The 10,000-nt window shown below is 37.3% G+C and overlaps 1 protein-coding gene across 1 annotated transcript in view; it reads left to right on the forward strand.

Annotated features, from left to right (window-relative positions):
• LOC128198030 (high affinity cAMP-specific and IBMX-insensitive 3',5'-cyclic phosphodiesterase 8-like) overlaps positions 1-10,000 on the forward strand; it is a 209,715-nt gene that overhangs the window by 199,467 nt on the left and 248 nt on the right. Inside the window, exons 9-11 of the mRNA XM_052887935.1 lie at positions 1,232-1,289; positions 9,026-9,193; positions 9,595-9,818. Coding sequence (XP_052743895.1) covers positions 1,232-1,289; positions 9,026-9,193; positions 9,595-9,818 — 450 coding nt within the window. The remainder of the gene's footprint in view (positions 1-1,231; positions 1,290-9,025; positions 9,194-9,594; positions 9,819-10,000) is intronic.

A 10,000-nucleotide genomic window follows, 5' to 3' on the forward strand; every position in this document is an offset into this window, starting at 1 on the left:
ATTTATTTTTTGGACTTACATTTTCCCGCGACTATCCGCGGTGATTTTTTTTTTAAACCCAACCTAACTAACATTAACTGTTAAAATGTGGATTCTTGTACCATATTAGGTACATGATGGTGAGTATTATAAATTAATTGAGGTAAAAACCTTCCTCTAACTCTCATATGCCTCAGACTTCGGCTACGGCTAATTATTTTGGATTATTTAGTTACGAAGCTCTTAGCTCAAAATGTGGAGTGCTCAGGGTTTTCGTACCAGATTAGGTACATGATAGTAAGTATAAATTGATTGAGGTAAAAACCCTCCTCTAACTCTCATATGCCTCAGACTTCAATTATTGCTAATTATTTTGTATTATTTAGTAACGAAGCTCTTACAAGTATGTACAGTTAATGTCTGAACATCCGTCCCCCGTGGTGTCCTTTTATGAAAGTTTTCACTTTCAGTTTCAGTTCCTATTTAAAACCTTAAGCTAGTTCGTTTCTTAACCCAAAACGTTAAGGCTTTTGAGCTATAACGTATTTAGTATGTGTAGCCTGTTTCAAAACCTCTCCGATACAGTACTATAGAAGTTAACATTGCCAGCTCTAGATCCTGTGTTTGGAATATTGACAAAGCATACCTACGCAATTAAGTTTGCATATTTCGACAAACATTTTGTGTATCCACACAGTTATATCAAAGGAAAATGGATGCAATTTAATAGGTACCTTTACTTAAAACGAGCTATTCTTGTGTATATATACTTTTTATCGGAAAATGAGACTAGAAGAAAAACAATCTAATCTAGTTGCAGCATTTGCTGCTGAAATATCTCCTATATCTATCTATATGATATTTGAAAAAATATGTAATGAAAATTACTCTTTTATTTAAAAAATGCAACAAATTAGGAAACTCCGCCTTGTTTAATTTGGTCAAATAAATATTCTAATTGGGTTGCGATGGGACTGGCGTGTACAAATTGAGGTCCCAAATTTAAATAAGGGAAAGGAAAAATAATTCGTCAAGGGCTATGTAATAAGGAACAGATAATATCGTTGCTTGTTGTATAATTAAGTTTTGAGAAATCTTTTAAAGGATATTTGTTTTAGAGACGTTTCACATTTGACAATTTGATCAGATATGATACACGTGTAAATTTCAAAAAAGCGCGACATGGTATATAACTAAGAAAGATGCAAAATTGTCTTCACAGAAAAATTCATAAAGTTTTTCATTGTTTCAGTGCATATCTCAAAGATGACTTCGCCGTACTGCCTTATTTGGAAGCTGGCTTTAACAGGGTGAGTTGTACAGCCAAGAATATAAATAAATACGTGTTCTAAGAATACTAATTTGTTTACTAAGTATAATTACAACTGTTTGTAAGTAAGAAGAAAGAGTTTTGCTTTTGCAACAGCCTTAAGCATTTAAATTACAGAAAACAAAGATATTTGCGTTTCTACCAGTAAATATTTCCAAGCAAATGAACAAAATAACTCACTTTGGGAAATCAATTAGAAGCACTCTAAATACTTAGAGGAATCGCTCCAAACTAGTTTCATGTAAATTGCCTTATCGCCTTTGAGGCTTAGTAGGCCCTTTCACTTTAGCTCACGACGCATTGGGCTTTGAAACTTTGAAATCCGATCATTTCGAAATGACCTGGGAATGGGTAGTTTTGAATTTCAGAGCAATATATTAAATGACTAACCGCAGGTGGTTCGCCGCGACACTTAATGGAAAATTAATCGTTCGGTTAGATATTGATACTCCCAAAAGGTCTAAGTTCTGAAGAACGATTTGTCTAAAGTTTATTATGCAAACTAAAATACGAATATATACCACATTTGGGCACGTTTGTGTATATCGTAAAATAGGTATACTCGTAAAAAACGGACTTCAAAAAGTGAAAGTAAAGATTAAAAATGACATTTGCTAAAAATAACTAAAATAAAATCATATAATAAGAAAAAAAAAGAGTATAATTCCTTTAAAATATTTTATTCCTATTTATTATTATTTAAAATAGGTAGGTAATAATGTAACTTATACGTTTAACTATAATCATTGTTACCAACAGTTGCATAATATACAATTGAAAATACAAGTATTGTAAATACCAATATACCAGTGCGGGGATAAATGGGCTATCTAACACTGAAAGTATTTTCAAATCGGACTTCAGATTTATATATTAGTACAGATATAGAATTCAATTTAACCAAATAGGCCAAATCATTATTATTATATCAAAAAACACAACCATACCAACCAACCATAGGTACATAAACAAATATGATTACCAATTTCATGTCACAATATTAATCCGAATTTCCTATATTAAATTCACTCATACATAAAATAATAAAACCAATTACTGGACAAAGGGAAACATAACGGGATAGCTGTCGGCATACCATTAATAAAGTCATCCCTTTTACAGTCAATAAAGGTTTGTGGAGCGCCTCGGGGTAATGGCTGTGGGACGTTTACCCTGAGCACTATACCAACGGATACACTGCAAATACGGAGACACGGAATTTAGATATTAGTAGTGGATAATAGGTATACCCGCCTGATGCACTTAAACAGAAGTACAGAATATACTCTCTATTATTGAATCAGCCTTATTGAAGGATATCTATTAGGTACTTTAATAATGGCGTTCATTATGAATAACGTTTGTTATGCGAGTTCCATGTTCCAAAAATGGCACATGAAAATTGAACAAAAGTCGTGGTTACGGAATACCTACCTTTTTTTTTATTCTTTACAAGTTAGCCCTTGACTACAATCTCACCTGATGGTAAGTGATGATGCAGTCTAAGATGGAAGCGTGCTAACTTGTTAGGAGGAGGATGAAAATCCACACTCCTTTCGGTTTCTACACGACATCGTACCGGAACGCTAAATCGCTTGGCGGTACGTCTTTGTCGGTAGGGTGGTAACTAGCCACGGCCGAAGCCTCCCACCAGCCAGACCTGGACCGATTAAGAAAACCTCAATCAGCCCAGCCGGGGATCGAACCCAGGACCGTCTTGTAAATCCACAGCGCATACCACTGCGCCACGGAGGCCGTCAAACCTTTCATCATCATCATTGTCAACCCACATTCGGCTCACTGCTGAGCTCGAGTCTCCTCTCAGAATGAGAGGGGTAAGCCAATAGTCCACCACGCTGGCCAAATTTTTTAGTACTTAATTTAAAAGTTGTTGCAGCGCCTCGCCTCGTTTTCAAAATTGGCAAATAGCTGGGCAATAATGCAATTTACGGTTTGTTATCTTTCAATCGTGGACAAAGTATATTAGTCCTATAGTATCCTACGTGAGTTTGTATAATTTATTATTGTAGTAGCAAAAAAATATACAATTAATAACGAAATCGTAGGCGTCCCCACGTTTCTGAACATGAAATTATTTTTTCACAAATCCCACGGGAACCATGTATTTCTGGAATAAAAAGTAATAATTATGTTGTTAAACAATATTTACTGTCTCATAACTATGTATACACACTTGGTGTTTTTCATCACAGACGTACAGTTCAATATGTATGTATGATGTTTTACTTATAATGTATGTACTTACTCGTATGTACTTATGTATCTAACTCAACTTTCCTTCTACTTAATTAAGTTACTCTAAACTACCTACTCAAAAACTCAAAACTACCTACTACTGTTCGTTCGTTATAAACCCATATTCGGCTCACTGCTGAGCTCGAGTCTCCTCTCAGAATGAGAGGGGCTAGGCCCATAGTCCACAACGCTGGCCCAATGCGGATTGACAGACTGGACACACGCAGAGAATTAAGAAAATTCTCTGGTATGCAGGTTTCCTCACGATGTTTTCCTTCACCGTTTGAGACACGTGATATTTAATTTCTTAAAATGCACACAACTGAAAAGTTAGAGGTGCATGCTCCACACTCTCCGGAATCGGAGGCAGAGGTCATACCCACTGGGCTATCACGGCTACTACTGTATTTTTATAATAGAGTCTGGAGTCACTTTAGTGAGACAGACTTTATTATATTAAGCAGCAATATAAATTCCCTCGCCGTCCAATAAATGAAAAACGGCAGTGTGACAACAGCGGTTATACACGAGAGGATTTAAAGGCGATAGCCAATAAATTGATCACAATACCATTACTTACTCATAACAAGGTTGTCGCAAAAATGTTTATATCGGAAGAGACTGAAAAAATCTATCTATACCTATAATAAATCTGTAGAGAGGTCAATCCTGTACATGAAATATATTTCCAAAATAACTATCAGGGGGTTTTATCTGTCTGTATGTCTGTATGTTCTTTATAGAAACAAAAACTACTTCACGGATTTTAACGAAACTTGATACAATTATTCTTCATACTCCTGGGCAGATTATAGTATACTTTTCATCGCGCTATGATAAATAGAAGCAGAGCAGTAAAGGGAAATGTTGGGAAAACGGGAGAAGTTACTCCATTTTTAAGCTTCCTTCGCATGTACAGCCTCAATGGGTAGGGTAGGGGTAGAGTAGGGTAGGGGTAAGGTAGGGGTAGGGTAGGGGTAGGGACTGGGGTAGGGGAAGGGTAGGGTAGGGTAAGGAAGGAGTAGGGTAGGGCAGGGTAGGGGTAGTTAAAAGTTTACATCTACTTTCATGCGGACGAAGTCGCGGGCGTCCGCTAGTATACTAATAATAGGGGTTAAAGTATGAAATTGCCGTTTTATTGCAATAGGTTTTTTGAATTGACATAGCATTTACATGGTTTGAGGTTTTCGAATGAAACTTTTTTCAAATGGTTTCTATGATGTTCTTTTTTTTAAAAATGTGAAACATTTGAATATCGGCTTTCAATTGTTTTTGTTATTCAATTTAGACAAGAAAGATGGATACTGCGAAAATTTGAGTGACTTTTGAATACGAGTTCCGACGCTGAACTAACGCGGCAGAAACAGCCCGCAATATCAATGCTGCGTTTGGAGAGGGGTCTACTAATGAACGCATCGTGCGATTTTGGTTTAAACGCTTTCGTGAAGGAAATTTCGACTTAAAGAATGAGCCACGAGGAAGACCGCCCACACAGGTGAATAACGATGAATTAAGAGAGATAGTGGAAGCCGATCCTAGTCAAACTACCCAGGAATTAGCGGCATGGTTTAACGTTATCTTACCCACAATATTGACTCACTTGCGTCAAATCAATAAAATAAAAAAATACGAAAAATGGGTGCCTCATGATTTGACTGATCTGAGTGCAGAAAGAAACGCGTGTCGAAACTTGTGTTGCCTTGTTGACCCGGTACAGAAATGAAGGAATATTGGATCGAATTGTAACATGTGATGAAAAGTGGATTCTTTATGATAACCGGAAAAGAAAAATGCAATGGCTGACCCCAGGTCAAATGCCACAACAGTGTCCTAAAGCAAAACTTACCAATAAAAAGGTAATGGTAACTGTTTGGTGGTCTCAGCATGGTGTTATTCACTATAGTTTTCTCCGATCTGGTCAAGCAATAACGGCAGATGTCTATTGTGCCGAACTCCGAACCATGTTGACAAAACTAGCAGTTAAACAGCCCCGACTCATGAATCGATCTTCACCATTATTGCTTTACGACAACGCGAGACCTCACACAGCACGAGAAACCATTTTTTTCGTGATTTGGACAATTATCTACGTGACAAGAAGTTTTCTTCCCAGGAGGCAGTATAAAATGCTTTCACACAGTTTGTGCAGTCTAGATCGTCGGAGTTCTATCGCAAAGGCATTAATGACCTTCCCATTAGATGGCAGCAATGTATAGATAATAATGGCAACTATTTTGATTAAATAAATTTGTTAAAAATTAAAAAATAAACAATTTAGATTTTCAGTACACATCGGCAATTTCATACTTTAACCCCTAATATTATAAAAAGGTACAGTTTGTGGTATATGTGGGGTAATATTTGGATAGCCGTGATAGCCCAGTGGATATGACCTCTGCCTCCGATTCCGGAGGGTGTGAGTCCGAATCCGGTCCGGGGCGTGCACCTCCAACGTTTCAGTTGTGTGCATTTTAAGAAATTAAATATCACGTGTCTCAAACGGTGAAGGAAAACATCGTGAGGAAACCTGCATACCAGAGAATTATCTTAATACTCTGCGTGTGTGAAGTCTGCCAATCCGCATTGGGCCAGCGTGGTGGACTATTAGCCGTTCAGTAGATCTAAAGATTCATCATTATCAACCCATATTCGGCTCACTGCTGAGCTCGAGTCTCTTCTCAGAATGAGAGGGGTTAGGCCAATAGTCCACCACGCTGGCCCAATGCGGATTGGCAGACTTCACACACGCAGAGTATTAAGATAATTCTCTGGTATGCAGGTTTCCTCACGATGTTTTCCTTCACCGTTTGAGACACGTGATATTTAATTTCTTAAAATGCACACAACTGAAAAGTTGGAGGTACATGCCCCGGACCGGATTCGAACCCACACCCTCCGAATTCGGAGGCAGAGGTCATATCCACTGGGCTATCATGGCTCTCTATGGTAAACAGTATTCATCAAGAAAGGCTGTAGTATAGATTTAGTTATTCGTATTTAGTCTAAAATTAAGCAACATCATATATTACTAATAGGTATAGTAGTATAATAATGTGGTTCGTCTACATAGCTACGAAGGGTTGCTGGCATATCATTAATAGAGCAATCCCTTTTACTGCCAATAAAGGCTTGTCCGATGGCCTCGGGCACTGAAAGTTGAAAGGTCTTTCACCCTTTGCAATATACAAATACATTTTACGGACTTCGGCCAACTTTAACAGGTTACTTAAAGTTTGATAATTTTTTAATAATTGCGCCTAAATCAAGCTGTCCAAAACTTCAGCAGACTTTAACAGGTTACTTATTTGATATTTTTTTAATAATTGCGCCTATATCAAGCTGTCCAAAACTTCAGCAGACTTTAAAAGGTTATTTAAAGTTTGTAATTTTTTTAATAATTCCGCTTATATCAAACTGTCCAAAACTTCAGCAGACTTTAACAGGTTACTTAAAGTCTGCCATTTTTTTAATAATTGCGCCTATATCAAGCTGTCTAAAACTTCAGAGACTTAACAGGTTACTTAAAGTTTGTCAATTTTTTTAATAATTGCGCCTATATCAAGCTGTCCAAAACTTCAGCAGATTTTAACAGGTTACTTGAAGTTTGACATTTTTTAAATAATTCCGCCTATATCAAGCTGTCCAAAACTTCAGCTGACTTTAACAGGTTACTTGAAGTTTGACATATTTTTAACAATTGCGCCTATATCAATCTGTCCAAAACTTCAGCAGACTTTAACAGAGTACTAAAAGTTTGACATTTTTTTAACAATTGCGCCTATATCAATCTGTCTAAAACTTTAGCAGATTTTAACAGGTTACTTAAAGTTAGTAATTTTTTTAATAATTGCGCCGCTATATTTCAAATTAAATTTCTTTTTATTTATATATTTTATTTTGCGTTATAGCGAAACTTGATATTTTTTAAAACTATATACTTAGATGACTTTAACGTAACAGTAACAGTAAAACTGTTACTTAATTTAATAGCTAGATTACAATTTAACATCCGCGTTGCTTTACAAATAGCTTGGGTACGTTATATTATCATAATCAATTGTGAAAATACTCCCCGGATTATGGACTGTAAAATACGTCTACAATAATTAATAAAATGGCAATTTTTGCCATAATCATTATATTAGGGTAAATCATATTTTGTTGAGCTGATCCAATAATATAGTAAAGATATTATGGATATAAATGTATACGGAAAGAAAAACCATTTCCGTTCAAGATTTGCAAGAAATAAAACGTTTATACCCTGAAGGTTCTCATCAAAAAGTTATTATTTATCGCGTAAAACTTCTGACGCAAAACAAGTACATTTCGGCCTTTGGAACGCTCCATAAAATGGCGATAAACGGATACGAATTTAAAGAACTGCCTGTCCGACATTCCATTTCCCATCCCCAATAATTGCGCGCTCGACATTTATTCGATTTTCACGCCGAACCGAGAGTTGAAAATTCATGTGATCTTTACAGTATTGTGTGTTCAATTGTATGGAAACTATTTTACTGTTGGTTCACTTTAAGCGTTAATGGATGTTTAATCCAAGTCAATGATTTGGATTGTGTCAGTCAATAGATTTTAACACTGTCCCGTCGTCCTGGGAATTACTATCGCTATCGATATCGATAAAAAAAGAATTTCTGGTGGAACGAACTAAGATTCGTGTGATGTTTCAGAGATTAGTCGCCTGAAAACCTGGCAACAATTTCGAAATTGTTTTTTTAATTAGTACTTTCTGTATTTGCATTGCATTATGTGAAAAGCTAATAATTTAAAATTACAAAGAGTCACTTCAATTATATTTGAACATGCAATTTCGAAAAGAGCACATGTCAGATGTACGACATCTTACAAATATAACAATATAATTAATAATACTTATAACAATACTTATAACAATATAATTAGATTAATTTTAAAATAAATAATTTTTGAAGGTTAATTAACACCAAAATGTAATACAATAGTTACTTTTAGAAATTATACACTGGATTGAAAAATAATTAGTTTTTTTTATTAATTCCTGGACATTTAAATATTTCAGACATGTGCCCTTTTCAAATTACATATTTGTTTATATTTTGACGATCTCTCTAGCCCAGTTAGTATTGTTGTGGATCTCCACAGAGAGGTCCAGAATTCGATTTCCAGCTCGGGTCAGTTTGGGACTTTATAATTTTTAATTTGGATTATATCTGGTCTGGCGGTAGGCCGTGGCTAGTTACCACCCTACCGGAAAAGACTTACCGCCAAACGATTTAGCGTTCCTGTACGATGCCGCTAAAAATAAACTTATACCTCTTCAAAGTAAGTCCGCCTCAAATTAAATTGCATCATCACTTAACATCTGGTGAGATCGTAGTTAAGGACAAACTTCTCATTTAATAAAAAAAAATTGGTATAGATTAGGTATAAGATAGTGATGATATCGATACATTGTTGCAGGTGATGGTAGAAACGCTGGGCGCGACGGCGTGGTGTGCCGAGATGCTGCAGGCGCGTACTGCGGCGGCGACCGCGCGGTCGCAGGTCGGTGCGGTTGCGGCTCTGTCCGCCGCGGCCGACCGCTGCCGGGACCTCGTCGCCGTCACTGACGACCAGCAGCGGATACTTGTTAGTTGTAACCATAGAAACCTTCTTCTTCTTCCTTCATCAGGGCCTTTTCCACATTTCACCAGTAAAGCTAACGTGACTGTGACCAAGTGAAAATAGACAAAATGTCGTCTAATGACGGCGGAGCTGTCCCATCTCTTTCGTACTAGCGCAATGAAAGATATAGCGTGACTTCCAGTTGCACCGTCATTGGTTGAGTTTTTTCTATCTCGTAAAGAGAAATAGACAAATGTCAACCAATAGCAGCTATCTCTTTATATCAGTAGTACAAAAAACGACGAAACGACGGTCTTTTGCCGCCAATGGCTAGAAGTCGTGGCCACCTTACTGCTGCACAGTGCACAAGGTCCCTTAAAAAAAATATAAACTTACCATTGTGATTATATTTTTAATTCGTACAGCTCACAAACAAGTCATGGTGCCGGGTAGTGGGATGGAGGCCGGAAGACGGGCCGCGCGCCCTGACCGACCAGTTATCCGGGGAAGCGCTCCGGCTCGCCGCAAGCGGGGTCAGGGACTGGGAAGCACCGGTCATGCTCCGCCGGCGAGCCGCCCCGGACTCAGTGCTGCTGCCTTGCCGGGGCTCGGCAGTTGCTTTGGGCAGGCAAGTATACAAACTACTTTAGTTTACATCATAGGTTTTTTTATGAGTACCTACCTACCTATGATTTCATGTTACTTATTACCGTAGCTGAGCTTTTGCTTTACTGCTGCCCCATAGTTAAGTTACGAAATTCTAAATCTAGATGCCGGACTGTCAAAGATGGCGGATTAGTCTTGTGCAACGCCAAGTGTTTTAGAATCTCA

The sequence above is a fragment of the Bicyclus anynana genome, chromosome 20, assembly GCF_947172395.1.
Source record: "Bicyclus anynana chromosome 20, ilBicAnyn1.1, whole genome shotgun sequence".
In the NCBI taxonomy this organism is placed as follows: domain Eukaryota; kingdom Metazoa; phylum Arthropoda; class Insecta; order Lepidoptera; family Nymphalidae; genus Bicyclus; species Bicyclus anynana.